Source organism: Oncorhynchus keta, chromosome 12, assembly GCF_023373465.1.
Source record: "Oncorhynchus keta strain PuntledgeMale-10-30-2019 chromosome 12, Oket_V2, whole genome shotgun sequence".
Lineage (NCBI taxonomy): Eukaryota > Metazoa > Chordata > Actinopteri > Salmoniformes > Salmonidae > Oncorhynchus > Oncorhynchus keta.
Genome location: NC_068432.1, coordinates 46,469,291 through 46,488,328, shown reverse-complemented (window position 1 = coordinate 46,488,328; position 19,038 = coordinate 46,469,291). Strand labels below are relative to the sequence as shown.

The 19,038-nt window shown below is 46.2% G+C and overlaps 1 protein-coding gene across 2 annotated transcripts; it reads right to left on the bottom strand.

The window, feature by feature from the left end:
• Positions 1 to 12,025: 12,025 nt before the first annotated feature.
• On the bottom strand, positions 12,026 to 18,287 carry LOC118374184 (Krueppel-like factor 4). 2 transcript variants are annotated; one of them, XM_052458474.1, is made up of 6 exons: positions 18,042 to 18,287; positions 17,339 to 17,784; positions 17,050 to 17,165; positions 15,565 to 16,315; positions 15,251 to 15,418; positions 12,026 to 13,865 (listed from the first exon to the last, which is right to left on the bottom strand). In XM_052458474.1, the coding sequence occupies exons 3-6, from the start codon at positions 17,137 to 17,139 to the stop codon at positions 13,690 to 13,692; spliced, it is 1,185 nt and encodes a 394-aa protein (XP_052314434.1). In that variant the 5' UTR covers positions 17,140 to 17,165; positions 17,339 to 17,784; positions 18,042 to 18,287; the 3' UTR covers positions 12,026 to 13,689. The 2 variants fall into 2 exon arrangements, with proteins under 2 accessions (XP_052314434.1, XP_035616454.2); XM_035760561.2 differs by having other exon boundaries at positions 17,339 to 17,731.
• Between the last annotated feature and the right edge of the window lie 751 nt (positions 18,288 to 19,038).

Here is a 19,038-nt window from a genome sequence, read left to right as displayed (position 1 = left end):
TAAGCAGTCTTATTGCTATTAAGCAGTCTTATTGCTATTAAGCAGTCTTATGGCTATTAAGCAGTCTTGTTGCTATTAAGCAGTCTTATGGCTATTAAGCAGTCTTATGGCTATTAAGCAGTCTTATTGCTATTAAGCAGTCTTGTTGCTATTAAGCAGTCTTATGGCTATTAAGCAGTCTTATGGCTATTAAGCAGTCTTATTGCTATTAAGCAGTCTTATTGCTATTAAGCAGTCTTATGGCTATTAAGCAGTCTTATGGCTATTAAGCAGTCTTATGGCTATTAAGCAGTCTTATTGCTATTAAGCAGTCTTATTGCTATTAAGCAGTCTTATGGCTATTAAGCAGTCTTGTTGCTATTAAGCAGTCTTGTTGCTATTAAGCAGTCTTATGGCTATTAAGCAGTCTTATTGCTATTAAGCAGTCTTGTTGCTATTAAGCAGTCTTATGGCTATTAAGCAGTCTTATTGCTATTAAGCAGTCTTGTTGCTATTAAGCAGTCTTATTGCTATTAAGCAGTCTTGTTGCTATTAAGCAGTCTTATGGCTATTAAGCAGTCTTATGGCTATTAAGCAGTCTTATGGCTATTAAGCAGTCTTGTTGCTATTAAGCAGTCTTATTGCTATTAAGCAGTCTTATTGCTATTAAGCAGTCTTATGGCTATTAAGCAGTCTTATTGCTATTAAGCAGTCTTGTTTCTATTAAGCAGTCTTATGGCTATTAAGCAGTCTTATTGCTATTAAGCAGTCTTGTTGCTATTAAGCAGTCTTATGGCTATTAAGCAGTCTTATTGCTATTAAGCAGTCTTGTTGCTATTAAGCAGTCTTATTGCTATTAAGCAGTCTTGTTGCTATTAAGCAGTCTTATGGCTATTAAGCAGTCTTATGGCTATTAAGCAGTCTTATGGCTATTAAGCAGTCTTGTTGCTATTAAGCAGTCTTATTGCTATTAAGCAGTCTTCTTTCTATTAAGCAGTCTTATGGCTATTAAGCAGTCTTATGGCTATTAAGCAGTCTTATGGCTATTAAGCAGTCTTATTGCTATTAAGCAGTCTTGTTGCTATTAAGCAGTCTTATTGCTATTAAGCAGTCTTATGGCTATTAAGCAGTCTTATTGCTATTAAGCAGTCTTGTTGCTATTTAGTCTTATGGTTATTTAGCTGTCTTATGGTTATTTAGCAGTCGTATGGTTATTTAGCAGTCTTGTCGCTATTAAGCAGTCTTGTTGCTATTAAGCAGTCTTGTTGCTATTTAGTCTTATGGTTATTTAGCTGTCTTATGGTTATTTAGCAGTCGTATGGTTATTTAGCAGTCTTGTCGCTATTAAGCAGTCTTGTCGCTATTAAGCAGTCTTGTCGCTATTAAGCAGTCTTGTTGCTATTAAGCAGTCTTATTGCTATTAAGCAGTCTTGTTGCTATTAAGCAGTCTTATGGCTATTAAGCAGTCTTATTGCTATTAAGCAGTCTTATTGCTATTAAGCAGTCTTGTTGCTATTTAGTCTTATGGTTATTTAGCTGTCTTATGGTTATTTAGCAGTCGTATGGTTATTTAGCAGTCTTGTCGCTATTAAGCAGTCTTGTTGCTATTAAACAGTCGTATTGCTATTAAGCAGTCTTGTTGCTATTTAGTCTTATGTCTTGGGGGGTGGAAGCTGTACCCCTCCACTGTAGAGGGTCTACCTGCCTGTCCTGTACCCCTCCACTGTAGAGGGTCTACCTGCCTGTCCTGTACCCCTCCACTGCAGAGGGTCTACCTGCCTGTCCTGTACCCCTCCACTGCAGAGGGTCTACCTGCCTGTCCTGTACCCCTCCACTGTAGAGGGTCTACCTGCCTGTCCTGTACCCCTCCACTGCAGAGGGTCTACCTGCCTGTCCTGTACCCCTCCACTGTAGAGGGTCTACCTGCCTGTCCCGGGAGACCCTCCACTGTAGAGGGTCTACCTGCCTGTCCCGTACCCCTCCACTGCAGAGGGTCTACCTGCCTGTCCTGTACCCCTCCACTGCAGAGGGTCTACCTGCCTATCCTGTACCCCTCCACTGTAGAGGGTCTACCTGCCTGTATTTGGGGAAGGAGTAGAGAGGGTTTGGAGAATGAGTAGGGTGGGTTTGGGGAAAGGGATGGGTGGGGTGGCTGGTTGTCTTTGGGGAAGGAGTAGAGAGGGTTTGGAGAATGAGTAGGGTGGGTTTGGGGAAGCGGTAGGGTGGTTTTGGGGAAGCGGTAGGGTGGGTTTGGGGAAGCGGAAGGGTGGGTTTGGGGAAGCAGTAGGGTGGGTTTGGGGAATGAGTAGGGTGGGTTTGGGGAAGCGGTAGGGTGGGTTTGGGGAATGAGTAGGGTGGGTTTGGGGAATGAGTAGGGTGGGTTTGGGGAAGCGGTAGGGAGGGTTTGGGGAAGCGGTAGGGTGGGTTTGGGGAATGAGTAGGGTGGGTTTGGGGAAGCGGTAGGGTGGGTTTGGGGAAGCGGTAGGGTGGGTTTGGTCTGGTCAGCAAGTGTTTATAATGTGGACATTCCCTGTGACTGAAATTAGAGCCTGTGGGTCTTCATAATGAGTTATGTAGGTCAAGGATTGACTAACTAACTGCCAATAACAAAGAGGGGAGTGGGGGTACAGAAAGATAATTATCAGAGGAGGGAGACACCGGTGGAGGAAGGAGGAGGGAGACACCGGTAGAGGGAGGAGGAGGGAGACACCGGTGGAGGGTGGAGGAGGAAGACACCGGTGGACGCAGGAGGAGGGAGACACTGGTTGAGGGAGGTGGAGGGAGACACCGGTAGAGGGAGGAGGAGGGAGACACCGGTGGAGGGGGGAGGAGGGAGACACCGGTGGAGGGAGGAGGAGGGAGACACCGGTGGAGGGAGGAGGAGGGAGACACTGGTGGAGGGAGGAGGAGGGAGACACTGGTGGAGGGAGGAGGGAGACACTGGTGGAGGGAGGAGGAGGGAGACACTGGTGGAGGGGGAGGAGGGAGACACCGGTGGAGGGAGGAGGAGGGAGACACTGGTGGAGGGAGGAGGAGGAAGACACTGGTGGAGGGAGGAGGAGGGAGACACTGGTGGACCGGTGGAGGGAGGAGGGGGAGGAGGAGGGAGACACTGGTGGAGGGAGGAGGGAGGAAGACACTGGTGGAGGGAGGAGGAGGGAGACACTGGTGGAGGGAGGAGGAGGGAGACACTGGTGGAGGGAGGAGGAGGGAGACACTGGTGGAGGGAGGAGGAGGGAGACACTGGTGGAGGGAGGAGGAGGGAGACACTGGTGGAGGGAGGAGGAGGGAGACACTGGTGGAGGGAGGAGGAGGGAGACACTGGTGGAGGGAGGAGGAGGGAGACACTGGTGGAGGGAGGAGGAGGGAGACACTGGTGGAGGGAGGAGGAGGGAGACACTGGTGGAGGGAGGAGGAGGGAGACACTGGTGGAGGGAGGAGGAGGGAGACACTGGTGGAGGGAGGAGGAGGGAGACACCGGTAGAGGGGGAGGAGGGAGACACCGGTGGAGGGAGGAGGAGGGAGACACTGGTGGAGGGAGGAGGAGGGAGACACTGGTGGAGGGAGGAGGAGGGAGACACTGGTGGAGGGAGGAGGAGGGAGACACTGGTGGAGGGAGGAGGAGGGAGACACTGGTGGAGGGAGGAGGAGGGAGACACTGGTGGAGGGAGGAGGAGGGAGACACTGGTGGAGGGAGGAGGAGGGAGACACTGGTGGAGGGAGGAGGAGGGAGACACCGGTGGAGGGAGGAGGAGGGAGACACCGGTGGAGGGAGGAGGGAGACACCAAAAAAAAACAGGTATTTCCACTCACAATAGATTTATGAGGAAGGTAGGATCTAAGGCCACTAATACTTTTTACATACCTGCACATATTTAAATCTCTGTGAATCATTTACATATTGGTAAACACACCAAACCCAAAGCAATGTATTATTGTGTTAATGTTTATGGGAGAGATACTCCTAGTAATGAATGTTTATTTAAAACACAGGTCATCTCACCAGATCTATTGATAGTATTTACATTCCAGCGTACATTTAAAGCTCTGTGAATCACTTGTATGCAAACACACTGAAAGCAGTTGTTGGGGCAATAGCCCTCCCCCTACACCCATGCCTGTAGCAATATTTCCCTTGATCTCAGATCTTCCCACTGACTTCCACCCAAACTTGGCTTCATGCATTGCTTTTGCAGTGGTAACAAACACACAACAAACAGTATCTAGTTAGCCAAGTTTCCAGTGAATTTACATCCTTCCTAATGAGGATAGGCAAATCTATTGGATATGCTCCCTTGGGTTTCGCCCAGGGGGTTCCCCTTTAGTTCACACATGTCTGTTTTCAGTAAAAGTACCATTAAAACAAGCTGGAAGCAAAACATTTGAATGATGATAGCCTGAACAATCGCCTAATAGCAATAATAGCCTAAAGAAAGGGTCATATATTTATTCAGTAACTAAGATGGCAGTTAAGATCCCTTCTCTAAAAATCCTTACAATGTCAATGGAAAACAAAAGGTTCAATGATGCTTCATGACTTAATGTACATGTAATTAGCAACCCTGCAGATAACTGGACAGTAACTAGAACACTTTGGCAATAAGAATTGTCTTCAATATGCAGTTGAAGTCGGAAGTGTCATGAACAAAGTAGATGTCCTAACCGACTTGCCAAAACTATAGTTTGTTAACAAGAAATGTGTGGAGTGGTTGAAAAACGAGTTTTAATGACTTCAACCTAAGTGTATGTAAACTTCCGACTTCAACTGTATCTCCTCCTAGGGCCCGTACTCATAAAGTGCCTTAGAGTAGGAGTGCTGATCTAGGATCAGGTGACATCTGTTCATGTAATCGTACTCATGATCTAAAAGGCAAAACTGATCCTAGATCATGCAACAATTATAATCTGAGACACAGGCCTAAGTTCCTTATACGTTTGGATTCAGTTGGTTGTACTTGATGCTTCTAGGCTAACTTCAGTGTACGTTTCAAAGTTGAATGTATATTTTGTGTCGGTGCTGAATGCTAGCCAATAACTTGGCTTACCTCTTAATTCTTCCTGACAGGTGAAAAGAGAACGCCTTGGTAACAGGACATGGAGAAGTGCATTTTGTGAACATCTTTTTAACGGTGTGTCATTGTCTTCCACGGCTCGAGGCGCTCTCATTATTAGAAAGGGAGTAACATTGTGTGAGCCTGCTGTGGTCTATTGGTGCATTTTTAAAGTGCTGTTTATTCCTGACAAAACTATAAAATAAGAGTTCGGGAACTCTTATTAAATTAATTCGAACAGGTAAACGGGGATGTCTATCTTCATAAATATTTATGTATAACTAGTTTAATAACTATTTTATATAAGATGTATTTACATTTGTTGAAATAGCTAGAAACAGAAACTCTATAACTTGGATGCTTGCAATGAGTATGATGTGCATTATGACGTGTATATACTGCAGCTTTGAAAAACCACACAAGCATTATTAAGCATAATAATGAAGATCTTAAAAATAACTGTCAGTGGAAATGTCACTTTAACAAGTGTATTTTCTGTTAATTAACTCAAATATACCCAAATAATGTTGCTGACTCATTCTCTACTATTTGTGGCCAAAACATAAATTGGAGAGAAAAAAAACACGTAAGAAACCCCACCTCAAAGTTGTATCTCAAACAGTGCTTGTCATTTGCTCATAGAGGAGTATAAGCTGGCCCAATAGTGTCTACTCACATGAATATTTTTAATGACCGGTATACGCCCACACCATTCTGTTGTTGGTACGCCCACACCATTCTGTTGTTGGTACGCCCACACCATTCTGTTGTTGGTACGCCCACACCATTCTGTTGTTGGTACGCCCACACCATTCTGTTGTTGGTACGCCCACACCATTCTGTTGTTGGTACGCCCACACCATTCTGTTGTTGGTACGCCCACACCATTCTGTTGTTGGTACGCCCACATCATTCTGTTGTTGGTACGCCCACACCATTCTGTTGTTGGTACGCCCACACCATTCTGTTGTTGGTACGCCGACACCATTCTGTTGTTGGTACGCCCACACCATTCTGTTGTTGGTACGCCCACACCATTCTGTTGTTGGTACGCCCACACCATTCTGTTGTTGGTACGCCCACACCATTCTGTTGTTGGTACGCCGACACCATTCTGTTGTTGGTACGCCCACACCATTCTGTTGTTGGTACGCCCACATCATTCTGTTGTTGGTACGCCCACACCATTCTGTTGTTGGTACGCCCACACCATTCTGTTGTTGGTACGCCGACACCATTCTGTTGTTGGTACGCCCACACCATTCTGTTGTTGGTACGCCCACACCATTCTGTTGTTGGTACGCCCACACCATTCTGTTGTTGGTACGCCCACACCATTCTGTTGTTGGTACGCCCACACCATTCTGTTGTTGGTACGCCCACACCATTCTGTTGTTGGTACGCCCACATCATTCTGTTGTTGGTACGCCCACACCATTCTGTTGTTGGTACGCCCACGCCATTCTGTTGTTGGTACGCCCACACCATTCTGTTGTTGGTACGCCCACACCATTCTGTTGTTGGTACGCCCACATCATTCTGTTGTTGGTACGCCCACACCATTCTGTTGTTGGTACGCCCACACCATTCTGTTGTTGGTACGCCGACACCATTCTGTTGTTGGTACGCCCACACCATTCTGTTGTTGGTACGCCCACACCATTCTGTTGTTGGTACGCCCACACCATTCTGTTGTTGGTACGCCCACACCATTCTGTTGTTGGTACGCCCACACCATTCTGTTGTTGGTACGCCCACACCATTCTGTTGTTGGTACGCCCACACCATTCTGTTGTTGGTACGCCCACACCATTCTGTTGTTGGTACGCCCACACCATTCTGTTGTTGGTACGCCCACACCATTCTGTTGTTGGTACGCCCACACCATTCTGTTGTTAGGGTACGCCCACACCATTCTGTTGTTGGTACGCCCACACCATTCTGTTGTTGGTACGCCCACACCATTCTGTTGTTGGTACGCCCACACCATTCTGTTGTTGGTACGCCCACACCATTCTGTTGTTGGTACGCCCACACCATTCTGTTGTTGGTACGCCCACACCATTCTGTTGTTGGTAAGCCCACACCATTCTGTTGTTGGTACGCCCACACCATTCTGTTGTTGGTACGCCCACACCATTCTGTTGTTGGTACGCCCACACCATTCTGTTGTTGGTACGCCCACACCATTCTGTTGTTGGTACGCCCACACCATTCTGTTGTTGGTAAGCCCACACCATTCTGTTGTTGGTACGCCCACACCATTCTGTTGTTGGTACGCCCACACCATTCTGTTGTTGGTAAGCCCACACCATTCTGTTGTTAGGGTACGCCCACACCATTCTGTTGTTAGGGAACGCCCACACCATTCTGTTGTTGGTACGCCCACACCATTCTGTTGTTGGTACGCCCACACCATTCTGTTGTTGGTACGCCCACACCATTCTGTTGTTGGTACGCCCACACCATTCTGTTGTTGGTACGCCCACACCATTCTGTTGTTGGTACGCCCACACCATTCTGTTGTTGGTACGCCCACACCATTCTGTTGTTGGTAAGCCCACACCATTGTGTTGTTGGTAAGCCCACACCATTCTGTTGTTGGTACGCCCACACCATTCTGTTGTTGGTACGCCCACACCATTCTGTTGTTGGTACGCCCACACCATTCTGTTGTTGGTAAGCCCACACCATTCTGTTGTTGGTACGCCCACACCATTCTGTTGTTGGTAAGCCCACACCATTCTGTTGTTGGTAAGCCCACACCATTCTGTTGTTGGTAAGCCCACACCATTCTGTTGTTGGTACGCCCACACCATTCTGTTGTTGGTACGCCCACACCATTCTGTTGTTGGTACGCCCACACCATTCTGTTGTTGGTACGCCCACACCATTCTGTTGTTGGTAAGCCCACACCATTCTGTTGTTAGGGTACGCCCACACCATTCTGTTGTTAGGGTACGCCCACACCATTCTGTTGTTGGTATGCCCACACCATTCTGTTGTTAGGGTACGCCCACACCATTCTGTTGTTAGGTACGCCCACACCATTCTGTTGTTGGTACGCCCACACCATTCTGTTGTTGGTACGCCCACACCATTCTGTTGTTGGTACGCCCACACCATTCTGTTGTTGGTAAGCCCACACCATTCTGTTGTTGATACGCCCACACCATTCTGTTGTTGGTAAGCCCACACCATTCTGTTGTTGGTACGCCCACACCATTCTGTTGTTGGTACGCCCACACCATTCTGTTGTTGGTACGCCCACACCATTCTGTTGTTGGTACGCCCACACCATTCTGTTGTTAGGGTACGCCCACACCATTCTGTTGTTGGTACGCCCACACCATTCTGTTGTTGGTACGCCCACACCATTCTGTTGTTGGTAAGCCCACATCATTCTGTTGTTGGTACGCCCACACCATTCTGTTGTTGGTACGCCCACACCATTCTGTTGTTGGTACGCCGACACAATTCTGTTGTTGGTACGCCCACACCATTCTGTTGTTGGTACGCCCACACCATTCTGTTGTTGGTACGCCGACACAATTCTGTTGTTGGTACGCCCACACCATTCTGTTGTTGGTACGCCGACACAATTCTGTTGTTGGTACACCCACACCATTGTGTTGTTGGTAAGCCCACACCATTCTGTTGTTGGTACGCCCACACCATTCTGTTGTTGGTACGCCCACACCATTCTGTTGTTGGTACGCCCACACCATTCTGTTGTTGGTACGCCCACACCATTCTGTTGTTGGTAAGCCCACACCATTCTGTTGTTGGTACGCCCACACCATTCTGTTGTTGGTACGCCCACACCATTCTGTTGTTGGTACGCCCACACCATTCTGTTGTTGGTACGCCCACACCATTCTGTTGTTGGTACGCCCACACCATTCTGTTGTTGGTACGCCCACACCATTCTGTTGTTGGTAAGCCCACACCATTCTGTTGTTGGTACGCCCACACCATTCTGTTGTTGGTACGCCCACACCATTCTGTTGTTGGTACGCCCACACCATTCTGTTGTTGGTACGCCCACACCATTCTGTTGTTGGTACGCCCACACCATTCTGTTGTTGGTACGCCCACACCATTCTGTTGTTGGTACGCCCACACCATTCTGTTGTTGGTAAGCCCACACCATTCTGTTGTTGGTACGCCCACACCATTCTGTTGTTGGTACGCCCACAACATTCTGTTGTTGGTACGCCCACACCATTCTGTTGTTGGTACGCCCACACCATTCTGTTGTTGGTACGCACCATTCTGTCGTTGGTACGCCCACACCATTCTGTTGTTGGTACGCCCACACCATTCTGTTGTTGGTACGCCCACACCATTCTGTTGTTGGTACGCCCACATCATTCTGTTGTTGGTACGCCCACACCATTCTGTTGTTGGTACGCCCACACCATTCTGTTGTTGGTACGCCCACACCATTCTGTTGTTGGTACGCCCACACCATTCTGTTGTTGGTAAGCCCACACCATTCTGTTGTTGGTAAGCCCACACCATTCTGTTGTTGGTACGCCCACACCATTCTGTTGTTGGTAAGCCCACACCATTCTGTTGTTGGTAAGCCCACACCATTCTGTTGTTGGTACGCCCACACCATTCTGTTGTTGGTACGCCCACACCATTCTGTTGTTGGTACGCCCACACCATTCTGTTGTTGGTAAGCCCACACCATTCTGTTGTTGGTAAGCCCACACCATTCTGTTGTTGGTACGCCCACACCATTCTGTTGTTGGTACGCCCACACCATTCTGTTGTTGGTACGCCCACACCATTCTGTTGTTGGTAAGCCCACACCATTCTGTTGTTGGTACGCCCACACCATTCTGTTGTTGGTACGCCCACACCATTCATGCCCACACCATTCTGTTGTTGGTATGCCCACACCATTCTGTTGTTGGTACGCCCACACCATTCTGTTGTTGGTACGCCCACACCATTCTGTTGTTGGTACGCCCACACCATTCTGTTGTTGGTACGCCCACACCATTCTGTTGTTGGTAAGCCCACACCATTCTGTTGTTGATACGCCCACACCATTCTGTTGTTGGTAAGCCCACACCATTCTGTTGTTGGTACGCCCACACCATTCTGTTGTTGGTACGCCCACACCATTCTGTTGTTGGTACGCCCACACCATTCTGTTGTTGGTACGCCCACACCATTCTGTTGTTGGTAAGCCCACACCATTCTGTTGTTGGTACGCCCACACCATTCTGTTGTTGGTAAGCCCACACCATTCTGTTGTTGGTACGCCCACACCATTCTGTTGTTGGTACGCCCACACCATTCTGTTGTTGGTAAGCCCACACCATTCTGTTGTTGGTACGCCCACACCATTCTGTTGTTGGTACGCCCACACCATTCTGTTGTTGGTACGCCCACACCATTCTGTTGTTGGTACGCCCACACCATTCTGTTGTTGGTACGCCCACACCATTCTGTTGTTGGTACGCCCACACCATTCTGTTGTTGGTACGCCCACACCATTCTGTTGTTGGTACGCCCACACCATTCTGTTGTTGGTACGCCCACACCATTCTGTTGTTGGTAAGCCCACACCATTCTGTTGTTGGTAAGCCCACACCATTCTGTTGTTGGTACGCCCACACCATTCTGTTGTTGGTACGCCCACACCATTCTGTTGTTAGGTACGCCCACACCATTCTGTTGTTGGTAAGCCCACACCATTCTGTTGTTGGTACGCCCACACCATTCTGTTGTTGGTACGCCCACACCATTCTGTTGTTGGTAAGCCCACACCATTCTGTTGTTGGTACGCCCACACCATTCTGTTGTTGGTAAGCCCACACCATTCTGTTGTTGGTACGCCCACACCATTCTGTTGTTGGTACGCCCACACCATTCTGTTGTTGGTACGCCCACACCATTCTGTTGTTGGTACGCCCACACCATTCTGTTGTTGGTATGCCCACACCATTCTGTTGTTAGGGTACGCCCACACCATTCTGTTGTTAGGGTACGCCCACACCATTCTGTTGTTGGTACGCCCACACCATTCTGTTGTTGGTACGCCCACACCATTCTGTTGTTGGTACGCCCACACCATTCTGTTGTTGGTACGCCCACACCATTCTGTTGTTGGTACGCCCACACCATTCTGTTGTTGGTACGCCCACACCATTCTGTTGTTGGTACGCCCACACCATTCTGTTGTTGGTACGCCCACACCATTCTGTTGTTGGTACGCCCACACCATTCTGTTGTTGGTACGCCCACACCATTCTGTTGTTGGTAAGCCCACACCATTCTGTTGTTGGTACGCCCACACCATTCTGTTGTTGGTACGCCCACACCATTCTGTTGTTGGTACGCCCACACCATTCTGTTGTTGGTACGCCCACACCATTCTGTTGTTGGTACGCCCACACCATTCTGTTGTTGGTACGCCCACACCATTCTGTTGTTGGTGCCCACACCATTCTGTTGTTGGTGCCCACACCATTCTGTTGTTGGTACGCCCACACCATTCTGTTGTTGGTACGCCCACACCATTCTGTTGTTGGTACGCCCACACCATTCTGTTGTTGGTAAGCCCACACCATTCTGTTGTTGGTACGCCCACACCATTCTGTTGTTGGTACGCCCACACCATTCTGTTGTTGGTACGCCCACACCATTCTGTTGTTGGTACGCCCACACCATTCCAACACAGATTGAATTACCACGTTTTGGAAATAACACCATTAAACCCGTAGAAATCTGGAAACACTGGGCAGTTACTTTAAGCATGTATTATTATTATTAAAATGTGTTCTAATTTACATAAATAGACGATCCAAAAATATATTGTTTATTTTAACTAGATAATCATGTAGCTTGATTTTGATTAACATGGCTAAGAGATGAGATAAGCGATACATTTATGAAAACACTGTACAGGTAAATGCTATTATGGAAGAATTCACAGAACAGTGCTCTAAAATCAGCAGTGATCAGTGCACCAAAAGTTCATTTCAAATATATTTTATTCTTTATGTTGTAAAAGACAATACAAAACATTTAAAAGCATTTTATTTACAAATGTACAACATTCAAGATTATATAACATATTTTGTCTATAAACAAAAAAAACTTTGTTCAGAGTTACTCATTTCTTTAAAAAAATAATATGAATGTCTCATATAACATTATTGCACTTTGCGACCACAGCGCGTTGAGAGATTGCCATCACCAATGAGGAGCAAAGTAATTCACCTGATTAAAGTCAAATTGTGGAAGAAAAGAGATCTCCAGGAAACTCACAGACAAGACCACCACACTTTTATACTCTCATCGGTTTTCTTTTTCAAATTCTTTGGTACCTTTTAACATAGTAAAGTCTTGGAGCACCATCCTGTAACATATACATTTAAAGTGTACCTGAAGGCAATGGCTTGGAAGAATAGAGTATTATAAATATAAATGTCTAATACAGTATGTTGAACAGTATGAACTTCACAAAGACAAAATGGACTGTTTCTGATTGAATGGAGAAGGCCTCTAGGATGTGTTCCGTCTGTGTTCTGTCCGAGGTTCTTGTTTCCCTGATAACCGATACGGGGAATGACATTAAGGGCCAGGGTCAAGTGAACTGAACAGTCGCGCAAGTTGAGCCTGCTCTGAGTTTGACCCATTATTGCAGTGAAAACAACCAAACTGCTAAGACTTCCAGTAGCCTGAAACTGATCTTTCTGGTTCCTCCCCATTATTTTACTGAAAGACAGATAATGTATGGCATTTATAGCAGTCGGGCAAGTTGAGCTTGCTCTGAGAAAGTTGACTTATAATGCAAATAATTCCAGTAGTGATCTTTCTGATTCCTCCCCCATTAGTATGTGATCTTTCTGATTCCTCCCCCATTAGTATGTGATCTTTCTGATTCCTCCCCATTAGTATGTGATCTTTCTGATTCCTCCCCCATTAGTATGTGATCTTTCTGATTCCTCCCCCGTTAGTATGTGATCTTTCTGATTCCTCCCCCATTAGTATGTGATCTTTCTGATTCCTCCCCCATTAGTATGTGATCTTTCTGATTCCTCCCCCGTTAGTATGTGATCTTTCTGATTCCTCCCCCGTTAGTATGTGATCTTTCTGATTCCTCCCCCGTTAGTATGTGATCTTTCTGATTCCTCCCCCATTAGTATGTGAGCTTTCTGATTCCTCCCCCATTAGTATGTGATCTTTCTGATTCCTCCCCCATTAGTATGTGAAAGGCAATTTACATTTTAGGAAAATGTATCATAATCTTCAGACAATAAAAGAAAAACGGTGGTCGCTTAGTGGCTAGGGCTGTCCCTGTAACTCTCTGCTAATACATTTCCAGTCATACGTTGGCACCTAGTCCTCCAGGTTTTGTCGATAAATAGATGAGAAATTCCAGTTTTGTCCCACAAAAGAGGTTGTTCTGAGGGGTCTTGTCAGATCACAAGCCCATAGATGGACAAAGAACAGTCTTTTAGTCATAGGGTTGGACCCTTGAGAGTGTAACACTACCAGGAAACACATAGCTTGTATTGGTGCTTTGACAATGGATGGCTAGAAGGCAATGTTTATTTGTAAGTCACAAGTTCAGGTCGCTGTTTAATAATATTTATAGTATTTTAGTATTGGTCCACGGTGTCCAGTGAGTGTCTCATAGGTGTCTCTTCATGTGTAGAGCCAAGTGGTCAGACCTTGAGAAGGCCCTGTCACACTTGGCACACTGGAAGGGGCGATGCCCCGTGTGTTTCCTGTAGTGCCGTGTGAGCTCGTCTGAACGGGCAAACTTCCAGCCGCAGCCCTCCCAGTCACAGCAATAAGGCTTCTCTCCTAGTAATGACAATACATACACACACAGAGAGACAGAGAGAGGTGTGTTAGAATTCTGTTTGTTCTCCTTAGAGTAAAAACAGACCAAACTCTGCTCACCACAGAAAGAGGTCGGTCCTGTCCTGCAGTACATAAATTGTAAACGAATTAACCTGCGGTTGTATTTGAACAGGATCAGTATCAACCTGCTGCTGTTGCCTGTTCATGCCAACTGGGCTTTTTTCTCTCTCTCTCACACACACACACACACACACACACACACACACACACACACACACACACACACACACACACACACACACACACACACACACACACACACACACACACACACACACACACACACACACACACACACACACACACACACACACACACACACACACACACACACACACACACACACACACACACACACACACACACACACACACACACACACACACACACACACACACACACACACACACACACACACACACACACACACACACACACACACACACACACACACACACACACACACACACACACACACACACACACACACACACACACACACACACACACACACACACACACACACACACACACACACACACACACACACACACACACACACACACACACACACACACACACACACACACACACACACACACACACACACACACACACACACACACACACACACACACACACACACACACACACACACACACACACACACACACAATAATGATGCAGTGGAGTAATTTACTGCTGGCAATACAACAGCCGTTATGCCAGGGGCAAGCATCTTGGGGTAGCAGGGAAGGTAAGAGTTATAGGTGAACATAGAGTGTTACTTCAGAGGGAAATTAGCTGGAATTACTAGAGCCATATATATATATATATATATATTTTAAAAATAAAATCCTCAATGTAGATCTGTAGTAGTTAAAACACAAGGTCACATTGCTGCCTATTACAAAGTGTTCTGTTAAAATCAATACATTTGATTATTTCAGCCATTAAAATGTATATGTCTCCTCACAAGGAGACATACAAGGAGACATACAAGGAAAAAGTACAAACAAGGAAAACTACAGTTCATATGTTCCAATGTAAAATGTAAAATTCCATGTCAAAGTTTTCCTACTGTGAATCAAGAAAGGCCTACCATTCCATAATAAACCATAAACTACAGTAATGAATACTGTCACACATAATTAAGAAGTACAATGGGAATGAAAAACGACACACCTGGTTGAAAGGTTGGTGTAGGCCAACTATGCCTTAAATAAAGTCTGACACAAAAAGAGAAAGTGCTTCCTAAAGTTCTGACTTCATAGAACTGTTTGAAACAGCGTTTTAACAATGAGACAACCAACATGTGTACCAACCTGTGTGCGTTCGGTGATGTGCTTTGAGGTGGGAGCTCTTGGTGTACGTTTTCCCACAGCCGGCGTAGTCACACGTGTGTGTTGCGATTCTCTTCCTGGGCCAGGAGCGCCGGCCGCGTTTGGGTTTGGGCTCCTCCGGTAGACAGTCTCCGCCCGGGGTCATAAGCTCTAGACGGGGGTGAAGAGGGTGGAGTGATGAGCTTCATCATCATCATCATCCCCTCAGAGTTTACCTCAACGTCAGGCACCAGCAAATGATGAATGTGGAAAAAAAAGCTCTTGGTCAAAAACACTTAGATTGAAGTTGTACTGACCTTGGTACCGTAGAGACCCAGGCTGTTGAGGGAAGGGCGAATAGCTTGTCGGAGAGCTGTGGTGGTAGCCCTGGCCAGGTAGAGGGATCTGGGGGTGGGATAACACCTGGCTGGAAGGGTGGTGGTCTGGAGACAGAGATGAAGCTGACCTGCTGGCTGTCATGGGACACCCCCCTGGGGAGAAACCGTGGGGGTCGAGGTGAGGCCTCTGTCCAGTTCTGGGCTGGGAGTGTGAGTTCACCCCCCCAAGGTGGAGATCCATGGGTTGGGTGATGTTGCACATGCTGGGGTTCTCCTGCTTTATCATATGACAAACAAAAGGCAAGGAGGAGGGGTCCGTGGCAGCACTGACACCAACACCGGCCTTACTAATCACATTAATGCTTTGGCCGTATTCTGCCATATCCATGGTGGTCTTCACCACAAACTTGCCATGGAGGCTGGTGGGGTGGAGGTATGCTGGGTCCAATTCAGGCCTCATCAGTTCGGCCACGAACCCCCCAGAGGGGGACACGTCGCTGATGTCAGGGATGGTGTACAGCATGTCACTGTGGGCAGAGTCCTGGGGAGAGGGGAGCTGGTAGGAGGAGTAGGAGCCCGGGGAAGGGGACAGGTTCTGGGACCCGCTTGCTGCCATGGCCTCAGCCTGCTGTTGTAGCATAGTGTTGGACAGGATAAAGTCATAGTCTAGCAGGTCCAGATCTTCAGGCTCTTTCTTGGTCATGCCAGTGGAGATATCCTCCTTCCATCTCTAGGGAAGGGAAGAGAAACGCATTACTACACAGCACAAGGACTGAAAGACACCTGTGGTCATAGTCATTCCATAGAATTAGGAATTTGAATAATCTAATAGGATATCCCTTGGCTAAATCATTGAGACAGGTCTTAGGTCATAACATGCCATTGCCAAATGTTAAATACAGCTAGCTACCTGTAGATTCCCCCTCTATCTAACGGAAATATATAAAAACTATGATTCTTTGTCAACTGTATCGTCTATCTGAGAAAATATTGTGTCAGGAGATATTCTTGTGTGTAATCCCAGACCTGCATTGATTAGTTGAACTTTAGTTAGGCTTCTATATAAACACAAGAACCCTCAGATCCTTAAAATAGTCACATTTAATAGCCTATTAAATATTCTCATGATATATTTGGCAATAGATAAGTCAACAACCTAAATCAAATTGTCTTATAATAAGCAATAGGATGCCACTACTGCAATCTAAACACTTATAGTAGGCTACCTTCCACTCAGTTAGTAGCCACACTGAAAATTCGACTTGCTGGTGCACGCCCCAACAGAGGTGCGGTATTCTGGAGTGCGGCAATGACATAAGGTCAAGCAAAGGAATTTACATAGAAAATACATAGGCTACATTAAAACCGATTATGAGCTGACCTACCATTAAACATGCAGAATGTCCTATTTAGGCTAGTCAGACTGTTGATATATAAATAGCTAATATAGTAGACCATACTCACTAAATTCGCATGTCCCATGGATTTATTCTTGACATTCGGGCCGCTTGCAAATGTGGATATGGATGGCAAAAGCGTCCCGCTCAATGCCATATTGTCGAAGTCACTTGGTGGGTTGCCTGCATAAACAAAAAATATATTTTTTAAATCAACGTCAATCCTTTTCGTTTTCGCTGAATAGCCTAACGTAATGAATCAAATCCAAGCGCAATGTCTTTATTATGGCAACCCAACATTCTGGATAGTCAAACTGAAAAAAGCCCGCACCTCATCAATGAAAATATAGGCCTACCTGGTTCCTCTGATGAATTTCTTCTGGTAAATACACCGTTTGCTGTACAGCATCAGTTGTGTATTCTTCACGGGTTGACAGTCCGAGATGATGTGGCGCTATACTTCACTCCAAGCCATGCTTGTGGACGCAGCGAATGGAACAGGCAGACTGAGACCGATAAAAAACAAGCTTGGTAATAACGTTGATGCAAATTCATCAGGAGTGAGGCGACACTATAGGGGGATTCCCTCGTCTCCTTAGCAATTCCACTTCCATGCATGGACTAGAGAACAGACTGAACTGACAAAGTGACAGCGGGCAAGGGTTTCCTACCGCTTAAATCATCGCTGGTGGACACGCCTTCGTGTTGCTGAGCAACAGCCAGGCAGGACAGGAACAACACTGCGCGCGCTGCTAGAAAAAAAGAAGGTGCAGTTCATGACGACAGCAAAGAGAGTGCAGGGCTGAAAAAGAGAGAGAAAAAAACTCAAACTGTTTCTGTTTATATCCATACAAAACAGAGCGATGGCAACAGGGAGGCCCTATATGCCGTTTGCCTTTTATCAAGAGCTAATGTAGGGAAACCGGATCAACGCAATTCTAAAGGACAGGTTTTACGCGCGCATGTAAAGTAGGCTTGTTAGTATAGGAATAATGACTTGTAGCTGCACTCATTGACACAGATATTGTAACTCCTATAGAAGACACAACAAATGCTCACCTGGAACGGGGACACTCCCCTCTTCTGTACGTTTTCGATGGTATGTCGCTCTTGTCCAGGGTTCGGCAACAGGCGGCATGCGGGCCCGAGCGTTTTTAGCAAAAGTGAAGAAAAAAATTAAACAACATATGTATATATATACCGTTGTTGCACCGATACGTTTCCACTTCACAATAACAACACTTACAGTTGACGGGCAGCTGTAGCAGCGCTGACATTTGACGAACTGACATATAGGAAAGGTGGCATCATATGACGGTGCCACGTTGAAAGTCACTGAGCTCTTCAGTACGGGCCATTCTGCTGCCAATGTTTGTCTATGGAGATTGCATGGCGGCGTGCTCAATTTTATACACCTGTCAGCAACGTGTGTGACTAAAATAGCCACATCCTCTAATTTGAAGGGGTGTCCACATTTTGGCCATATGCATGATCAACCTATACATGAAGTAATCATAAAATGAGAAAAGCATTGGCTCACTTCAGGATTAACGTTAACTAAGTGTCCATGACTTCTCATTCCCTTAGGGGGTCATAGGTCTCACACCATGTCTTGTGATCATTGAAGGAGTGGGACAGTAAATTATTACATTATTTCTGAACCTCATGTGAGATCAGCATTACAACATGCTTTGTATGAATGTCCTTTCCATAGAATAGGCAGTTAACTTTCCATAGAATAGGCAGTTAACTTTCCATAGAATAGGCAGTTAACTTTCCATAGAATAGGCAGTTAACTTTCCATAGAATAGGCAGTTAACTTTCCATAGAATAGGCAGTAAACTTTCCATAGAATAGGCAGTTAACTTTCCATAGAATAGGCAGTTAACTTTCCATAGAATAGGCAGTAAACTTTCCATAGAATAGGCAGTTAACTTTCCATAGAATAGGCAGTTAACTTTCCATAGAATAGGCAGTAAACTTTCCATAGAATAGGCAGTTAACTTTCCATAGAATAGGCAGTTAACTTTCCATAGAATAGGCAGTTAACTTTCCA